This window comes from Cherax quadricarinatus, chromosome 7 (assembly GCF_038502225.1).
Source record: "Cherax quadricarinatus isolate ZL_2023a chromosome 7, ASM3850222v1, whole genome shotgun sequence".
Lineage (NCBI taxonomy): Eukaryota > Metazoa > Arthropoda > Malacostraca > Decapoda > Parastacidae > Cherax > Cherax quadricarinatus.
The window spans coordinates 56,358,730-56,380,290 of record NC_091298.1 but is presented as its reverse complement, the minus strand read 5'-3'; the positions used below and the strand labels follow the sequence as shown (position 1 = coordinate 56,380,290).

General features: G+C 38.7%; 1 protein-coding gene across 1 annotated transcript in view; it reads left to right on the top strand.

Annotated features, from left to right (window-relative positions):
• The window catches only part of Dg (Dystroglycan), a 388,752-nt gene that overhangs the window by 334,153 nt on the left and 33,038 nt on the right, over positions 1-21,561 (top strand). Inside the window, exons 4-5 of the mRNA XM_053774045.2 lie at positions 8,550-8,698; positions 15,352-15,609. Of these exons, the coding sequence (XP_053630020.1) occupies positions 8,550-8,698; positions 15,352-15,609 (407 nt within the window). The remainder of the gene's footprint in view (positions 1-8,549; positions 8,699-15,351; positions 15,610-21,561) is intronic.

Genomic DNA, 21,561 nt, shown 5'->3' with positions numbered 1-21,561 from the left:
TTTATCAATTTTTTTTTTTTTTTTACCATTGGAGTCCTCTTAAAACTCAACACATCTCTTCTCAGTCAGGTATATATAGACCTACAGTCAGACCCCTCAGCATAACTCTGAGGTGCTTAGCCCGTGGCTGGGCTCCAGTAGAAAAACTCTGGAAAGTCATCAAAGTTATTGTTGAATAACACACAGGTAGGCAATAAACAACAATTTTATACACTATTTCACTTATCAGTTTTCCCAGTTGGGTAAATTGAAATAGTATTTTATTTAATCTTCAAAGTCACATAGGCATTTATGTGCTAAATCACATAGACATGCTCATTGCTGCTTCCTTTGTATTATAGGGAATATTTTTATAATATACTTATACAGTGGAACCTTGGTTTTCGTCATTAATTTGTTCCAGAAAGTCTGACGAAAACCAAATTCGATGAAAATTGAAGCAATATTTTCCATAACAAATAATGTAAATAGAATTAATCTGTTCCAAACACCCAAAAGTATTAACAAAAATACATTTTATAGAGAATAGCTATAGTTTTACATACAGAAAACAGTGAGAAATAAATATAAAGGACTAATGAAATGGATAAATGAACATTTAACATCACTTTTTACCTTTATTGAAGACACTTATTGGCATATGGAAGACGGTGAGGAGGGTAGAGGAAGGAGAGGTTATCTCTACCACCATCCCTACCACTCTCAACCACAATCACTACCACCTTCTACCATCATCACAACCACTACCACCATCACAACCACTACTACCTTCACAAAACTTTTGAACTCATTCCACTTTCGTACTTTGCTATGAGTTCTTTCTTGAATTCTATCGTGTTTCTTGCCTTCTTTATCAAAAGGCTGGCACTCGGAACTTTCTTTGGCCCCCATGGTGGCTTATTTATCAGTCGCACTCAATAAACAAGCACAAAAAACAATGGATTATTATGAAATGTTTCGGATGAACCCGCAGGGTAATGCTCACTTGACAAGAAACAAATTCAGACTGACTCAGAACGTGGGATCCTTGGTGTGGGCGTGGGAAGGCGGACACGTTCAGTATGGCAGACCACAGTCAACTCGACAAAAACCGAGGCGATGAACAAAAACTGGGAGAAAATTTTGACGAAAAAAGTTGTCGAAAACCAGGGCAAACGAAAACCAAGGTTCCACTGTACAATAAGTTTATTTGAAATATTAAATATTTTCCACAAGTATGATTAGAGAGTTATTTTGCACTTTCCTATATTTACTTAAAACCAGATGGGTTATCCTGCACATCTTGTTTACATATTGGTAGGTAGGTCATTCTGCGCTTCATTCTGATGTTAGCAGCTCACAATTCTGTTGAACTGTGAACTGCTAACATCAGTAGCCTGACTGATTTGGCTTGGCCCAGAACTGGGCCATTGGGGGTCACGTAATGATCCATGGAACCATTAACAGGTAAATAATTTATTACAAACAAAATTTTAAAGAATACTTATAGTAATCTCTATACTAAAATACTGCAATATTGTGTATATTTACAGCTCCCTCTAATAATAGTTAAATTGGTTACCTAATAAATGTGCAAAGAACACCACCTGCATTTATGCAAACATTTAAATTATTTAAATTAGTTAAAAGCTTTCAAATTGTACCTCCTGCTGCACAGCCATGAAAAATATATTTACTGTCTTTAAATGAATGAAAGTTTAATTGAAATTTGTGGACTATGGACATGAACCGGAGTACATTACAAAAATTCTGAAATATTATATGTTAGTATTTTCCATCTACAGCGGCATTTTATTTACCTGTCGACCAGTCTGTCTGCCTATCCTGCTGTTAACCCTTTCAGGGTTTCCGATGTACTAGTACGGCTTACGCACCAGGGTTTTTGACATACTAATACGCCTAAATTCTAGCGCCCTCAAATCTAGTGAGAGAAAGCTGGTAGGCTTACATATGAAAGAATGGGTCTATGTGGTCAGTGTGCGTAGTATAAAAAAAAAATTCTGCAGCACACAGTGCGTAATGAGAAAAAAAAAAACTGACCGTGTTTTTGGATTAAAACAGCAACTTTGCACTGCATTTTCGTATGGTATTTATTGTTGTATTCTAGTTTTCCTGGTCTCAATTTATAGAACGGAAGACATATTACAGAAAGTGAGATGATTTTGACGGGTTTTACAATGAAAAGTACCTTGAAATTGAGCTCAAAGTAGCAGAAATGTTCAATTTTTATCAAAGTTCAAAAGTAAACAAATCATGCCACGTGTCCAATACACGTCAACTGGTGAGTCTAACATTCTTTCACAAGTGCGCCTATATTATTTATACCATTTCTACACTAATGCAGTAGTCTGCATAACAGTAAATCTTCTATTTTTTGTGAGAATAAAGATTCAAAGTGGAAAGCAAAAGAATGTAATAGGGGCATGGGGACATGACTAATGAACAGAGGAAATGTTATTTTAGTGCCAGGAATGTCTTTCTTGTTTATTCTGGACCCTATTTGGAAATTTGCATCTTTTGAAATTTGTGTGAAATTGGCAAAATTGTTAAATTCTGACCACTGTATTGGATGGTTGAAATCGGTAAATGGGTGGTTTCTTGTGCTCATTCGATAGAAAAAATGGAGTTCTAGTGAAATAGTTATGATTTTTGTCGACTAGTACACTGGAATTGGCCGACAATAGGGCTCAAAGTGGGCAAAATCGCTGATGTGTAAACATTGTCGAGACCGCTAACTTCGCGAGAGCATAATTCCGTAAGTTTTCCATCAAATTTCATACTTTTGGTGTCATTATGATCGGGAAAAGATTCTCTATCTTTTCATAAGACAAAATAATTTTTTTTGAAAATTTGATGACCCTGAGAACAAGTCTCGGAGACAGCCTGGCGACCCTGAAAGGGTTAATAGCTGCCTTGTGAGTTTGATAAGTTAGGCTATTGGTGCTCACAGCATGCAGTCCAACACAGGCACTACAGGGTGAAGAAATCATAGAACAGGTGAGGCTTGGTTAGTGCATTGGCCTTGGCCTGTGAGTTTTAGAACTCACCTACCATTGGCTCAAGCCCCCACCCATTCTGTGATTTGTTTGCAATTGTGTTATAGAGCACCAGATGAGCCTGGCCCATGGCTGGGCGCTGAGAGTGCAGACTCTCAAAACTCGTCAGACTTATATATCAAAGGTATGGTTTCATGACTGATTACAAGACGGTTCATCAGAAATTGCTGAGAGGACTTAACCACTTAACCAAGTTTCCTTGTGACAATAGGGGTCTCTTGGTAGTTTTCCTAATACAGTGGTACCTTGGTATATGTCCTTAATCCATTCCAGAACCTTGGACTTATACCAAACAGGACATATACCTAACAAATTTTTCCATAAGAAATATAGGAAAACAATTAATCCGTTCCCATGAAAAAAAATCCTATTGTTATTGGTATAAAGTAATTTAAACACTGCATAATACTAAAATACATTCATAAATACAAAAGAATTAGATGAAATAATGCAAATTTAGCCTCACTTTGCTGAAAAAGAGTTGAGTGCCTACTAGGATAGTGCTGAGAAGGGAGGAGGAGGAAATGTTATTGTTTGGAAGGGGAGTCCCCTTCTCTTTTCTGTCTCTTTTCCCTATTTGGACCTTGTTGAAGCTCACCAGGTTTGACTTTTACTAAAAATCTGTCCAAAGAACTCTGCTTCTGCCTTCTCCTCTGGATGTTTTGGAAATGTGACATTGTCTGGTCATTCCAGACAGTGGTATTACAGCTTGTTAGGGCTTTGTTGGGGTGGTACTTCTCTGCAAAGTTTTTGATGTCCATACATTTGGCAAAGATTTCCTTGATTAATGAAGTAGCAGCTTCCTCTATCTCCTCTTTCAAGCCTGAAGAGAGTGCATCCATCTTAGTCTTGTGCTCCTCCTTCTGATTCTAGTGGGCAGTCGTGGCTTTAAAGTAGTCTACCAAGCAAAAATTTTCGCATCCAAACAACACGTATACCAAGTTGGACTTATTCCAAAGCGGACATATACCAAGGTACCACTGTACTTGAACAGGGAATATTTAAAAAGGCCTATGCCTTTTAGGCATACTGATTTTTCTTCAGGCTTGCTTACTGCACCTCTAGTTTTTTATTATTGGGTATTTTGCACCATCTACCATGTCTCCCACAATCATAATGAATTAGTGTCCAAATGTGAAAACAGTCCCTCCAGTATTTTTCAAATGAAAGTTATAACATTATATTTCTTTCTCAGTTTTGCATTCCATTGATGTTAGTTATTCCCCTGTTCCTAACATCCCTTTTCTGCTTTATCAAATAGTTTCACAAGCAGGTATTTACCATACCTTGTTACACAGCCATACATAACTGCAGGCCTGACCAATCAGGAGGAGGCACTGCCATCTATTAATCTGATGAACTAGAATGTATGAAATCAACTAATGTATGGGACAAAAACAGTGAATATATAATAGCTAAATTTACATCAAGAACATTTAAGAAACCTATAACAGTTGGTGCAGTCTACAGACTACCACACTCAAATAGTACTTACACTTTTAGCAGTAACCTTAGAAACATGATAATTGAGTCAGAGTTGAATAAACACCATCTGATACTAGCAGGAGACTTCAACATCAACCTTATCCAAGCAACTGACCCTCCAGTAGCTGATTTCACAAATGCTATGAACAACAGCTTGTTGCTACCCTCGATAACAAAGCCAACAAGAATCTCTGAGACAAGTGCCTCATTACTTGACCATATCTGGACCAACATGATATCCCCACTACAAGCAGGTATAATCACAGACAACACTACAGACCACTACCCTACCTTTCTCATAACCAACTTACCTAAACTGCCTCAAGAAACAAGAAAGATCTCATTTCGCCTGCATGATGAGACATCGATAAATAACCTAAAACTAGCACTAAGTGCCATTGATTGGCAGAGAGAGCTATATGACAGTAATAATATCAATAAATATATCAAAATTTTTTTACATAAAACCCTAAACCTCTGTAACAAACATTGCCCAATCAAAACGAAACAGATCACAGAAAAGAGGCTAAACAGCCCATGGCTAACAAAAAGTATTCTCAAATCTATTAATAAAAAACACCAAATTGAAAAACAGTTCAGATTAGGCTTAATTATTAAAGAATTTACTAAAAGATACACATCAATACTCGCAAAACTAATACGTAAATCAAAACAAATGTACGTACAGTATTATGAAAATAGATTTAGTGAAATGAAAGGTGACATGAAAAGTACCTGGCAAACCCTCTCCAAAATTTTGGGCTCAAGGAAACCGACTGGAAATAGAGAGAGAGACTTTAAACCAGATGAACCTCACATGCAACCTATAGACACAGCCGACAGATTTAATGTCTTGTTCTGTACTGTAGGATCAAAGGTAGCAAGTCAAATTCCTAGCTCAAATACCTAACCGAGTGAGTACCTCACTGGCAACTATCCAAATACTCTATTTCTAGCTCCACCTATTCCCACTGAAGTCTCACTCGTCATTAAATCATTAAAGAACAAATCAGGTGGTCTAGATAACTTGCCGCCATTCATATATAAAAAAGCTGCACCAGAACTGTCACCCATTATTGCAACAATGTTTAACAAATCTGTAGCATCCTCAACCTTCCCATCTATACTCAAGACAGCAAGGGTCACCCCAATCCACAAAGGAGGAGATCCAACTGATTTGAACAATTACAGACCTATATCAAACTTGCCCTTACTCTCCAAGATATTTGAAAAAAATAATACACAAGCAACTTTACTCCTACCTTACATCCAACAATATACTTAACCCATGCCAGTTTGGGTTTAGACCAAAAACAAGTATGAGTGATGCTATTATACAAATGCTTGACCTAATATACACAGTTCTCGATAAAAATAAATATCCTCTGGGGCTCTTTATCGACCTACGAAAAGCATTTGACACAGTTGACCACAATCTCTTGTACCTCAAACTGAATCTTTACGGCATAAGAGAGCATTCTCTTGACTACCTAAAATCCTATCTTAACGACAGACACCAGTATGTACATGCAAATGGAGTCAACTCCACTATCCAACCTGTAGCTGTAGGAGTACCTGAGGGTAGTGTCCTAGGCCCACTCCTCTTTCTCATCTACATCAATGATCTCCCCAATGCATCCCAACTCCTTAAACCAGTTCTATTCGCAGATGACACTACATATGTCTACTCCCATTCAGACCCAGCTGTGCTTGGAAACACTGTAAACAGTGAACTGCTAAAGATATATGCTTGAATGACGACCAACAAACCCACTCTCAACATAGATAAAACATACTTCATGCTGTTTGACAACAGAGCCTAAAATATTCAACTCGACATACTGTTAAATGGTTCCCCTATATCAAGACACACGGAAGGCAAATTTCTAGGTCTTCTCCTTACTGTAATCTTAAATTTCAGTCCCATACCCATCACATAGCCAAGAAAATTTCCAAATCAGTAGGAATCCTCTCCAAGATACGATACTATGTACCACAAACGACTCTCCTTACCCTGTACCACTCTCTAATATATCTTTACCTCACCTATGGTATTTGTGCCTGGGGCTCAACCCACTGCCAACCACCTTAGACATGGTATTTGTGCCTGGGGCTCAACCCACTGCCAACCACCTTAGACCCTTAATAATCCAACAAAAAGCTGCTGTGCAGGTGATAACCAGCTCTTGTGCTAGACAGCACACCCCATCACTTTTCAAAAGACTCAACTGGCTAAATATACAAGACTTACACTCTTATTATTGTGCCTACTACATATACAGAACTTTAAACTCCACTGTAAACCCTCCCCTAAAACTACTACTTGACAGTCACAACAGAATGCACAGTCACAATACAAGGCATAAGGCACTTTTCAACATCCCTCGAGTCAGACTCTCACTATGCAAGAACGCTATACACATAATAGGCCCGAAGGTCTGGAACTCGCTACTGGAACAGGTCAAGGATCCCCAGACAGCTTATAAATTTAGGACTTAGCTAAAAAATCATCTTTTCTCACAATATTAACCAAATCAACCAAACATCTGCTAACTAGTTTCATCATGGGACCTCTAGGCTCTAAATTCTGCCAGTCCATAAAATCATTTTGTTTCTCAATATTAACCAAATCTACCAAAACATCTGCTAATTAGTCTTATCATGTGACCTCCTGGCTTTTAATTCTGCCATTCCATAAAATATTACCACCTGCACCATTACTTGCAAATTAGATTTTGTACTAAGTTTAAATAAGATTATAAAACAGCTAACCACTATTCCTTGTTTAGTTTTAAGTATAGTTACTATGCACCGTTATCTTATCTAGTTTTAATTATTTACTATGTATTAGGATTAGTTTGCCCAAAATGCCTTGGCATGATAGTGGCTATCTTTGTACTTAGCAAATCAAAATTGTAATTACACATTGTAACCTTTACAAAGAAATAAACTTTATTTATTGATTTATTTATTTACTCCACTGAAACCTATGGTAATTTTACATGCAGAAATAGGGTTATGTTCGATTTATGGGTAGGTGAAAACATATTGGCAGTTTGGAGGGATATGTTGTGTATCTTTATATGTGTATGCTTCTAAACTGTTGTATTCTGAGCACCTCTGCAAAAACAGTGATAATGTGCGAGTGTGGTGAAAGTGTTGAATGATGATGAAAGTATTTTCTTTTTGGGGATTTTATTTCTTTTTTGGGTCACCCTGCCTCGGTGGGAGACAGCCGACTTGTTGAAAAAAAAAAAAAAAACATACGATAGGCCTAGTGATCACCAGAACACCTTATTTCAGCTTGAAATCCTCATCAATCTTACAAATTCATCACAAGCATTAAATTTACATTAAGTAAGATTTACCAGTACATGGTATGTTAATTCTAACACAAAATTAATTTGATTTATGGGTTGGTTAAAACACTACAGTCACAAACACCACTCAACATGTGACAAAAACATAGTTTCAGCTACGAGAGGTGTGTTTCTATAGCACCATTAGCAAACGCCAGCAAAAGCATCTCAAAACCAGAAAAATCACTGTTTTCATCATTCTGTACTCTAATTTTGAAACACTGGACTTGTTTTAGTTTCAGTGGCTTGGCATTGGATATAACTGGGAGAGCTACAGCCCACCTCACACCCCAGACTTATAGCTCTCATCAATGACCTTCAGTTTATAGGACGCAGGGTGGTTTTTGGAGATATTTTATAAAAAAAAAATGTCTAATAAACTGCAAAATACGATATATTGATTATGAGTATTCAGAAACGCTAAATCTAGAAGGTCATGCAGTGCCTGGGCAGTAACATGGATAATCAGATTTAAGGACTAGGAGGGTAGTTTAAATTCCTTTGATCAAGAGCTCTTCACCAGCATCAGTGCACTCTTTCCCTCCTTGAAGGGTGGGGTGCTGTATATTTTTCAGTTCAGGGGTAAATGCTATCTATATCTTACCCACAATTTCTTGCACACAGTATATGATATGATTTAACGTTGCAGGTACCACTTTATCTCATGAAGCTGGATGTCACCCTAAAGAGGATGTGACAGTTCTCTCTGTTATTCTTAATGCTCATCTTCCCACGTTGGATTCTAAAGCACGGGTCAGACTTCTTCGTTCTGCAATTAAGTTCTTGGGAGCAAAAGAGGTAAGTTCTATACAATAGTATTGTATAATGTGAAAATTAATATACATTGAAAATTGTTAGGTTAGTAATTAAGAGATGGTACAGTACTGTATATAACTCAAAAATAATTTTCTAACAATTGCTCATGTTCATGGCTTCCCATCTTAAATTAGTGTATAGATAGTAAATTCCTGATGTGGCATGTTCTACCTCCTGTTGGATCAAATTTCAGATGTACAATACCACTGTTTGAGTAGTATGTACACCTACCATCCGACTTATGACCGAGTTCGGTTCCGAGCAACTGGTCGTAAGTCGAAATGGTCATAAGTCGAACTTTACTACTGAATATCGACAAAACATTTTTGTAATGACTTTATTTTATTGTTTTATTTTGGTATTTCATGTTTTACTTTACTTTTTATGCTGTTAGTACTGTATTTTATACTGTAAGGTTTAGGATAAACACTGTGTACAACACAAATAGTTGTTTATTTCCCAGAAATTTGGCATAAAAAACATGGTCGTAAGTCGAGTGGTCGTAAGTCGGATGGCAGGTGTACTTCGTTTTTCTGAACCTCTTCAGTTTGAAATTGCAGCCTCTTGTTCTCTTTGATGCTCTTTCCAAAAAAATCATACCTATCTGTTTCCTCCCACATCATCTAATAAATGTGACTTTGTGTTTATAATTACTAGCACAGTACAAGCCTTTTCTGTTAATTCTTCTTTCTAGGTAGGTATACCTGTGACTGGTTTCAATTCAGTCCTTGCAGTCCATCCTGATGCCAGGTGTTCTCATTCATAAAATGTTCCACATGTGTGGTACCCAGATGTGGCATTCTTGAATTGCCCGAGTATACTTATCTCCAGACCTATTGAATCTTTAATAGACAGTACAGTGGACCCCCGGTATTCGATGGCATCGGTATTCGATAAATCCGGTATTTGATGCATTTTAAAGCAAAAATTTTGCCTCGGTATCCAATTGAAAACCCGGTATTCGATACGATTTGTACGAGATGTGTCCACGTGTGGCCTGAACTGCCCCGTGTGTGCCAGTGTTTACAAGCCAGCCAGTGTGCGCGCATCTAAGGATACATTCGGTACATTCCATATTATCACTGTTTTTGGTGCTTGTTTCTGCAAAATAAGTCACCATGGGCCCCAACCTGTGGTAAAAAGAGTGAGAATTAGTATGGAAATTAAGAAAGATTTTGAAGGGTTTGGGGCTAACCCTGAGAAGCCTATGCCATTTGTGGAATCCATTGTGCCTACTTCAAAAATTAAGGAAATGTGTGCACAGTTGGTTGAACTGCAAACCTTTATGGATGAAAATCACCCTAACACAGCTATTGCAAGCCGTGCTGGTGACTATTACAATGACAATGTTGTGGCCCATTTTAGACAAATCGTAAAGGAACGGGAGGAACAGAGCTCTATGGACAGATTTGTTGTGCGACAGAGGTCCAGTGACTCTGAAGCTGGTCCTAGTGGCATTAAAAGAAGGGAAGTAACCCCGGAAAAGGACTTGCTACCTCAAGTCCTAATGGAAGGGGATTCCCCTTCTAAACACTAACACCATCCACACTCTCCCCTCCTCCCATCCCATCAATCATCACCAGATCTTCATTAAAGGTAAGTGTCAATTATTCTATTGTTATTGTAATTATTCTATTGCATTAAACTTAATATTTCATGTGGTAAAATATTTTTTTTCATACTTTTAGGTGTCTTGCACGGATTAATTTGATTTCCATTATTTCTTATGGGGAAAATTGATTCGCTTTTCGATATTTTCAGTATTCGATAAGCTCTCAGGAACGGATTAATATCGAATACCAGGGGTCCACTGTATAATACTACTCAGATTTTGGTTGCCCATTTTTTGTTATGGCATTTGCAGGTTCCTATGTAATTTTTAATATACTTAGTTATATAATACAGTGTTATATGCTGGTACTGTACACCAAAATGACTATTCGGCCATAGTGAATAAACTAGAGTTTTTAGGCTATTAAGTGAGAGAGCTGAGGTAACTTATGATTAATAAGATACCATTTCTTTGACAATATGAACTTAAAACCTATTTTTAACACACCAGCCATTTCCTCCAAGGAAGGGTAACCCAAAAGAAGTAGAAACACTTTCACCATCATTCATTCAATCACTGTTTTGCCAAAAATCTTGACATCACAGCTTGGATGACTCTCTGAGCTACAACATCCCCACTCCTCCTTCAGAGTGTAGGCACAGTACTTTTCCACCTCTGATACTTCCCTTTTTGTCTCCACATGCCTTGATATCCCACTCCCCTTTTATCCCCTGTCTTGTCAATTCTGTGGTTCACTTCATCTTTCATAGTCCCACCTGCCAACAAGTCCACTCCCGAATATCTAATTACATTTACTCTCTCCATGCTCCCTCCTTCCACTCTGGTATCCAATCTCTCATTTCCTAGCTTTTTTGTTATGGTCATTACCCTGCTCTTTCTGATGCTCACTTTTTATTTCATTTTACCTACCCTTCCATATTAGTCTACCAACCTTTGCATCTTCTCTTCATACTCTCCCAAAAGGACTGTGTCACTGGCAGAAAAGCAGTCGTGACAACTCCTTTGTATCAAATTCATTATATTTTAATTCCACAGCTCTCCCCAACACCCTAACAAACATTCGTTTCTTTTACAGCCCCAACCATAAATGTTAAATAACCATGATGTCACATTCCTGTCTAAACACACCATTTACTGGAAAATAATCCCCATCTCTGCTATATACTCTAACCTGAGTGCCTCTGTAGCCAGATTAAAACTCTGCCTCTTTTAATAACCAACTGTTTATTCTATACATTTGCCACACTGCTCCCCTATCCATCCATCCTATCTTATGCCTTTTCTAAATCTGTAGATGTAACAAAGACTCCTTATCTTTACCTAAATACTGTTTGCTTATATACTCTACTGTAAACACTTGGTCTTCATATCCCCTACCCTTCCTAAAACCTCTCTGTTCATCTGCAGTCCTACTGTTTTACCTTTTAATTTTTTCATTAATAAATCTACAGGAGGGGTGTTAATGTTGCAATTTTATAACTTACTTAGTGTAAGTGCGCCTCTGGCAAGACAATGATGGAGTGAATGATGATGAAAGTTTTTCTTTTTCCGGCCACCCTGCCTTGGTGGGGGAAGGCCGATGTGTTAATTAAAAAAAAATAACATCTTGCCCGGTATGCTCAGTAGGCTTATTCACTTATAATTCATATGCTCTCCTTTATCCCTTTTTCTCACATATACAGTGGAACTGTACATGCTTTCTGCCAGTCCCTAGGTACCTTCCCCACCTTTCGTACATGTAATGAAGAAATGCATTGGCCTTTTCAAAACTATATTCCCACCTGCTTTTAACATTTCTGTCTTAGTCTCATCTATCCCATATGCTTTGCCTCTACTCATTCTACCTACTGCCTCATGAACATCCCCTACATTCACATCTGGCTCTACCTCATTTCTACGAGATAGTATACCTCTTTCCAATGCATGAAATCACTGCCTTTTTCTTCATGAGCATTCAGCCTGGTCAGGAACCAAGCTTTGGGGGCCTTGACCCTTGGAATACCCTCCAGGTAACCTGGAATATTTCTTCTGTCTTCCCAATACCTCCACCTCCCCATCTGATAATGGCCCTAGGCCTAGGCTTTCTCATCCTCTTGATTTCAAAACTTTCTTCTTCTCATCAAAATTTGATGGTAAAACTTCACCCACTCATTCTTATTGTTTGGCTCTCCTTTTGAACTCTCTCTCCACTTTTTTAGCCTTTCCTTTACTCTCTGAATACTCCACCCTTCCCACATCACTTCTACACTGTAAATACTTCTCTTATGCTAATTTTTTCTCCCTTACCACCCACTTTACCTCATCATTCCATCAGTTGTTTCTCTTCCCTCCTGTATCCAACCTTCTATACCCACAAACTTCTACTGCTCACTCTTAACACTTCATTCTTAAATCTACCCACACCTCATTGATCCCTTCCTTATTACCTATACTCACTCTCTAGCCCATTTTTCTCCCAGTAATGGCTCAAATCTTACCCTAACTTTATATCTCCTTTAATTTATTAACTTTCACTTCTTTCTTACTCACTGATGACATTCTCCATGTACCCCATCTACCTTATTCTCACCACTAATAATGTGATATATTTGTCACCTCTTTACAAGCGTGCACATCCTGTAGTCTACCCACCAACCTTTTATTTACTAATACATTGTCTAACAAACTGCTGTCATTATACTTTGTATCATATCTCATTTACTTAGTTATCTCCTTTTTTCTTAAAATATGCATTATCTATTACCAAACCTATTTCTGTACATAGATTAAGAGGCTCTATTATCATTTACCCCTGGTACTCCTAACTTACCTATTAAGTCCTCTGCAACAGTTTCTCCCAGTTCAGCATTTAATTCCCCCACAATTATTTTCTCACTTGGTTCAAAGCTTTCTAAAAACTTGCTTAACATCTTCCAAAGATGTCTCTCTGTCTCTGAACATTTTTTACCCAGATGCATAAACATTTAATATAACCTACTTTTCACATCTCACCCTTATTTTAATTCACAAAATTATTGAATTTTTTCACTCCTATAACCCTCCCCAGCCTGGTTGACCGGGCTAGTACCAGATGAACCTGACCCATAGTTGGGCTCTGTGAGTAAAAAGATTCACAAAACTCATTAAAGGTAAATCCCCTCATCCCCTTCCCTAGCTGATTATTTAACCCTTTTGAGAGTCCAGATCATGGATCAGAAACATGTCCACAGGATCCAAGAATTAAAAAAAAAGAAAATCCTATGAAATGATAATCTTTTTCCAAAGGTAATGACACCACAAAAGTACAAAATTTGGTGGAAAACTTGTGGAATTACGCTTTTGCAAAGTTAGCAGTCTTGGTGATATTTATGCTTTAGCAATTTTGCCCACTCTAAGTCCTATTTTAGACCAATTCTATTGTTCCAATTGACCAAACTCTTAGCTTTTTTGCTAGTATGCCTTCCATTCTGTCGATTGAGTACAAGAAACCACCCAATTAACTATTTCAACTACCTAATGTTATCAGAAATCAGTAATTTGGCCAGTTTCACACAAAATTAAAAAAAAGGCCAATTTAAAAATAGGGTCCAGAATAAACAATGCAGACATTCCTGGCACTGAAACTTTTCCTCTGTCCATTAGTTACTTACCATTTTGAATTTTTATTCACACAAAAAATGGAAGATTTACTGTTATGCTGACTTTTGCATTATTGTAAAAATTGTATAAATAATGTCAGTGAATATGTATTAGACCGACCAGTTGATATATATTGGATGAGTGAAGTAATTTGTGTTCTCTGGAATATTGGCAAAATCGAACTTTGAGCTCAATTTAAAGCTACTGAAAGTTCTGAAACTGATCAAAATCATCTCTATTTCTGTAATATATCTTCCATTCTATCAAAAAAAACATCCAAAAATACACTGCAAATTTTAAACCAAATACAAGTACACAGTTTTTTCCCCATCATGCACTAGGTGGGGCAGGATTTTTTTATACAGTGGACCCCCGGTTAACGATATTTTTTCACTCCAGAAGTATGTTCAGGTGCCAGTACTGACCGAATTTGTTCCAATAAGGAATATTGTGAAGTAGATTAGTCCATTTCAGACCCCCAAACATACACGTACAAACGCACTTACATAAATACACTTACATAATTGGTCGCATTCGGAGGTGATCGTTATGCGGGGGTCCACTGTATTGTGCACATTCACCACATAGACGCATTCTCTCATATCTAGGCCCAGATTTACCACTTACAGATCATTTGAGTGAGCTGAGCTCATCGCACAGTATTATGGCACAGACCCTGAGCTCAGAGCCATTGTACTACAGCAGGGACCTTGAAAGGGTTAATATTATCACTATCCACTTTTTAGCTCTGATTGTCTCAGATACACCCAATTGAACTCTCATTTACTCCTCCCCACTTAAATTCTCCTAACCCTTTAAGTTTTATTTCACTTAGAGCAAGGACATCCAGCTTCTTTTCATGACTTACACAGCCTTGGCCCATGGCCTGGCTCTGGGAGTAGAAAAACTCTCGGAACTCATCAAAGGTACATCAGTGGTTCTCACACATACACATTCAAGCATCCCAGCCTTAAAAATTAGTTGCCTTTTATGGCTTACGCAGAAATCATTCTTCTAATACAATTATGCACTTTTAAAGTGTAAAAATCTTCAGTTACTGATACACCCATCATGGCACTGCAGTGTCTTGGCCGTATACTTTGATAACCTTCCTTTCATCAGCCATCAAAGGAAGGGAAAAGGTTCCTGGAGATCACTGAAGAGCGCTTCTTTAAAAGAATTCGGGCTACTCTTCTTTCTTTGGATTGCACCTGATTATCTCCTTGTGCAGAAATATTGTCTGACCCAATGGACTTAACTCTTCCCCACAATACGTAATGATTATGGATAATTAGATCTCTTGTTGATGGCTTATGTTTAAAATAGATTTAAACTTATTCTCCAGTTTCATACAGACATGGTTAAGGTTGGTACTTATTTGCATTTTATTTGACTAAATTTTAAAAGAAAATACAAAAGGTTCTAGATTTTATTTCTCTCTTAGGTATCCCTGGTATCTGCTCCACACGACTCTGATCCTCTAGCAGATGACTCTGCCATTCTAGCAGGGCCAGGGAGTGCCAGGCTGACCAACACTGGCCGCCGCTCAGAGAGCCTGTCTCAGCTGCAGTGGGTAGTGGGATGTGGTGGTGAAGTGTCCAAGAACAAGCAAAAGGAAGTTGATCATACTGAAGCAACAGCCAAGAATGGAGAGCTACAACGAGTGCTGTCTGTTCCAGTTTTAGGTTGGCATGTGACCCAGGTATTGTTAGGTTGACTTTTGTTAATATTTATATATTTCATACCTTGAAATTGTGTTGGTTAAGTAAATTTTTGTTTATTTTTTTTTTACACTTAAGAGGGTTATTTCCAGCTATGTTGAAGTAAAAATACTAACAAATTTTGCTGGAAATTATCTAGATGTATTAGGGTTATATAATGGGTTATCTTGTATTCAATTTTATTCCAATCTGAGTGACAACTGTCTTTAACACTGGCCGTCTCCCACTGAAATAGTGTGACCTGACAAAGGAAACACTTTTATGTCTTGCCAAAAGTGTTATGACATCACACTTCAGTTTACTCTCCAAACCATAGTATCCCCACCCCTCCTTCGGAGTCCAGGCATTGTACTTCCCATCTCCAGTACTGAAGTCTGGCTAACTGGTGTCCCTGTATACCTTCATAAATGTTACCTTGCTAACACTCCAACAGCATGTCAAATCATAAGAACCACATGCCTCCACTCACTCCTATCTAATACACTCAAACAAGCCTACTACATATCCAAGCCCCCTAGCATTCAAAACCTCCTTTACCCCTTCCTCCCTCCAACCTTTCCAAGGATGGCCCCCTACCCCCCCACCCTCCTCCCTAGATTTACATGCCTGTCTAGTCATCTTGTTTTTCTCCACATTGTTATTTTATTTTTAAATGTTTAAAACTAGTCTGAGTATAACATGTATGTTATGGCATGAAGTTAACAACTCATCTAAACCACTCCTAATTAATAATAAGAAATATGACTACTCTTTGGTTTTAAAAGCACTGCTGCATGCTTTGGCATAGAATCGACCAATGTTGAACACATTTTGTCAAGTTCTTTGTTGTGGTACCAGGTCCTGATAACAGCAGCAATTAGCTTCTCCATAGTTGAACAGTCCTGTTTTGCAATCCTGCATTTGGTTATTACCCATAGATTCTCAAATAGGTTGAGGTCAGGAGAGTTTCCAGGCTAATCTAGAATGCTTAACCCACTCTCTTCGAAGAATGTCAGCATTTTTCTGGAAGTGTGGCATGGAGCAAGATCCTGATGAAAAATGCCTTCTCCATTAGGAAAGTCTGTCCACAATAGGATTGCCTTGTATTTGTCACTGTTCATCGTTCCCTCAACAATAACAAGTCATCCACGGCCTTGAGCAGTAAAACTACCCTAAAACATCTTTGGTTGGTATTTTGGCACTTGTTGAATGTGTCCATTCCAAAGAGGTTTGCCTTTGCTGTCTCACTACTACTGATCAGTACCGATGTATTTCAAAATGCACCAGATCTGAAAACATAATTTTTCTTCATTCATCTGTTGTCCATCCCTTATGATTGAGTGTCCACCCCAGCCATTTTTTTCTTCATAGCAGTAGTCAGTAATTGTTTCTTTACCAGCTTTCTGGCAGTTCTGCCAACTTCAAGGAGCTTTTGCCGAACAGTTGAAGAATCAACATTTGTGCTGGTTTCCTTGGGATACTTCACACTATTTCTTATGATAACCCTGTCATCATGAGGTATTGTCTTGTGTTTTCTTTTACATCTTCCCTGACACAGCACTCCACAATCACCAGTGTTGTCAGCTATCTTCAGAATCTGACCAATAGTTGATTTTGTTAGGCTCAGATTTTTGGTAGACTGTCTGATACTCAAATCAGCATGTTTTCTAGGAGCTACAATACTTGCATGCTTCGTAGGTGTAACATCCTTCATGAATTTTAGCAGTAATTATGAATTGAAGGGGAGAACTTGGTGAACCACATTCACTCACATAGCATGCTTGCAGAAATAGCCTTACAGGACAACACTGTTGTAGCACTGACGAGTCGCTGGTAGCAAACTATCTGTGATGGATATGTGGGGCAGCAACAGCCTGGTTGACCAGGTTAGCCCCAGACGAGGTTGTCCCATGGCCGGGCTCCGGAAGTAGAAAGACACTCGAAACTCATTAAAGGTATAGCAAAGGTGAAAGGTACATTAATTAAGCCGGAGACTAAAACATTATTTTTTTTATTAACGCATCAGCTGCCTCCCACCAAGACAAGGTGGCCCAAAAAAAGAAAAAACTTTCATCATCATTCACTCCATTACTGTCTTGCCAGAGGCATGCTTACACTAGTTATAAAACTGCAACATTAACACTCCTTTAGAGTGCCGGCACTGTACTTCCCATCTCCAGGAATCAAGTCCGGCCTGCTGGTTTTTCTGAATCCCTTCTTAATTAATTATATGTTACCTTGCTTACACTCCAACAGCACGTCAAGTCCTAAAAACCATTTGTCTCTATTTGCTCCTATCTGACATGTTCACGCACGTTTGCTGAAAGTCCAAGCCCCTCACACAAAACCTATATTTTTTATTATTTTTTTTTTTATTATCACACTGGCCGATTCCCACCAAGGCAGGGTGGCCCGAAAAAGAAAAACTTTCACCATCATTCACTCCATCACTGTCTTGCCAGAAGGGTGCTTTACACTACAGTTTTTAAACTGCAACATTAACACCCCTCCTTCAGAGTGCAGGCACTGTACTTCCCATCTCCAGGACTCAAGTCCGGCCTGCCGGTTTCCCTGAATCCCTTCATAAATGTTACTTTGCTCACACTCCAACAGCACGTCAAGTATTAAAAACCATTTGTCTCCATTCACTCCTACCAAACACGCTCACGCACGCCTGCTGGAAGTCCAAGCCCCTCGCACACAAAACCTCCTTTACCCCCTCCCTCCAACCCTTCCTAGGCCGACCCCTACCCCGCCTTCCTTCCACTACAGACTGATACACTCTTGAAGTTATTCTGTTTCGCTCCATTCTCTCTACATGTCCGAACCACCTCAACAACCCTTCCTCAGCCCTCTGGACAACAGTTTTGGTAATCCCGCACCTCCTCCTAACTTCCAAACTACGAATTCTCTGCATTATATTCACACCACACATTGCCCTCAGACATGACATCTCCACTACCTCCAGCCTTCTCCTCGCTGCAACATTCATCACCCATGCTTCACACCCATATAAGAGCGTTGGTAAAACTATACTCTCATACATTCCCCTCTTTGCCTCCAAGGACAAAGTTCTCTGTCTCCACAGACTCCTAAGTGCACCACTCACTCTTTTTCCCTCATCAATTCTATGATTCACCTCATCTTTCATAGACCCATCCGCTGACACGTCCACTCCCAAATATCTGAATACGTTCACCTCCTCCATACTCTCTCCCTCCAATCTGATATTCAATCTTTCATCACCTAATCTTTTTGTTATCCTCATAACCTTACTCTTTCCTGTATTCACCTTTAATTTTCTTCTTTTGCACACCCTACCAAATTCATCCACCAATCTCTGCAGCTTCTCTTCAGAATCTCCCAAGAGCACAGTGTCATCAGCAAAGAGCAGCTGTGACAACTCCCACCCTGTGTGTGATTCTTTATCTTTTAACTCCACGCCTCTTGCCAAGACCCTCGCATTTACTTCTCTTACAACCCCATCTATAAATATATTAAACAACCACGGTGACATCACACATCCTTGTCTAAGGCCTACTTTTACTGGGAAAAAATTTCCCTCTTTTCTACATACTCTAACTTGAGCCTCACTATCCTCGTAAAAACTCTTCACTGCTTTCAGTAACCTACCTCCTACACCATACACTTGCAACATCTGCCACATTGCCCCCCTATCCACCCTGTCATACGCCTTTTCCAAATCCATAAATGCCACAAAGACCTCTTTAGCCTTATCTAAATACTGTTCACTTATATGTTTCACTGTAAACACCTGGTCCACACACCCCCTACCTTTCCTAAAGCCTCCTTGTTCATCTGCTATCCTATTCTCCGTCTTACTCTTAATTCTTTCAATTATAACTCTACCATACACTTTACCAGGTACACTCAACAGACTTATCCCCCTATAATTTTTGCACTCTCTTTTATCCCCTTTGCCTTTATACAAAGGAACTATGCATGCTCTCTGCCAATCCCTAGGTACCTTACCCTCTTCCATACATTTATTAAATAATTGCACCAACCACTCCAAAACTATATCCCCACCTGCTTTTAACATTTCTATCTTTATCCCATCAATCCCGGCTGCCTTACCCCCTTTCATTTTACCTACTGCCTCACGAACTTCCCCCACACTCACAACTGGCTCTTCCTCACTCCTACAAGATGTTATTCCTCCTTGCCCTATACACGAAATCACAGCTTCCCTATCTTCATCAACATTTAACAATTCCTCAAAATATTCCCTCCATCTTCCCAATACCTCTAACTCTCCATTTAATAACTCTCCTCTCCTATTTTTAACTGACAAATCCATTTGTTCTCTAGGCTTCCTTAACTTGTTAATCTCACTCCAAAACTTTTTCTTATTTTCAACAAAATTTGTTGATAACAGCTCACCCACTCTCTCATTTGCTCTCTTTTTACATTGCTTCACCACTCTCTTAACCTCTCTCTTTTTCTCCATATACTCTTCCCTCCTTGCATCACTTCTACTTTGTAAAAACTTCTCATATGCTAACTTTTTCTCCCTTACTACTCTCTTTACATCATCATTCCACCAATCGCTCCTCTTCCCTCCTGCACCCACTTTCCTGTAACCACAAACTTCTGCTGAACACTCTAACACTACATTTTTAAACCTACCCCATTCCTCTTCGACCCCATTGCCTATGCTCTCATTAGCCCATCTATCCTCCAATAGCTGTTTATATCTTACCCTAACTGCCTCCTCTTTTAGTTTATAAACCTTCACCTCTCTCTTCCCTGATGCTTCTATTCTCCTTGTATCCCATCTACCTTTTACTCTCAGTGTAGCTACAACTAGAAAGTGATCTGATATATCTGTGGCCCCTCGATAAACATGTACATCCTGAAGTCTACTCAACAGTCTTTTATCTACTAATACATAATCCAACAAAATTTACTCCTGTCCCAATTAAATTTGCATACTACTGAAGGTGTATAGGTATGAATGGTGTCACTACAGATAATGTCATAATTGTTCACATTTCCTAGGAACAGTTAATTAAAGGGAGAGGTGAAAAAAAAAAAATGAGTATTAGGGACTTGAGCATCCAGCAGGCTTGTGTGAATGTATTAAGAGTGATTGGAGATAAGTGGTTTATAATGGGCATGTTTTTATGAAGGGATTCAGGGAAAACTGGTTAGCTGGACCTGGATCATGGCGGTGGAAAGGGCAGTTCCTGCATTGGGAAGATGGGGTGGGGATATTGTAGTCAGAGGGTAATCTGATTCTGATATAAACACACTTCTGGAAAGAAGGTGATTGAATGAATAAGAGTGTATGGTCTCTTCTTGGGGGGAAACAGATTCTTCTTTCTTCTTTCAACAAACCAGCCGCATCCCATCGAGGCAGGGTGGCCCAAAAAGGAAAACAAAAGTTTCTCTTTTCAAATTTAGTAATTTATACAGGAGAAGGGGTTACTAGCCCCTTGCTCCCGGCATTTTAGTCGCCTCTTACAACATGCATGGGTTACGGAGGAAGAATTCTGTTCCACTTCCCCATGGAGATAAGAGGAAATAAAAAGAACAAGAACTAGAAAGAAAATAGCAGAAAACCCAGAGGGATGTGTATATATATGCTTGTACATGTATGTGTAGTGTGACCTAAGTGTAAGTAGAAGTAGCAAGATGTACCTGAAATCTTGCATGTTTGAGACAGAAAAAAGGACACCAGCAATCCTACCACCATGTAAAACAATTACAGGCTTTCGTTTTACACTCACTTGGCAGGACGGTAGTACCTCCCTGGGTGGTTGCTGTCTGTCAACCTACTACCTAGATGGGAAACAGATGTGTGGATAAAAAAATTATGAGTGAATGTTGTAGCTTGCCTTAGTTCAGAAATAATCGATATATAAAATCTTTGGTAAATGTTAATAATCTCATAAATTACCTAGGAATACCATTTACTTTTTTACTAAATC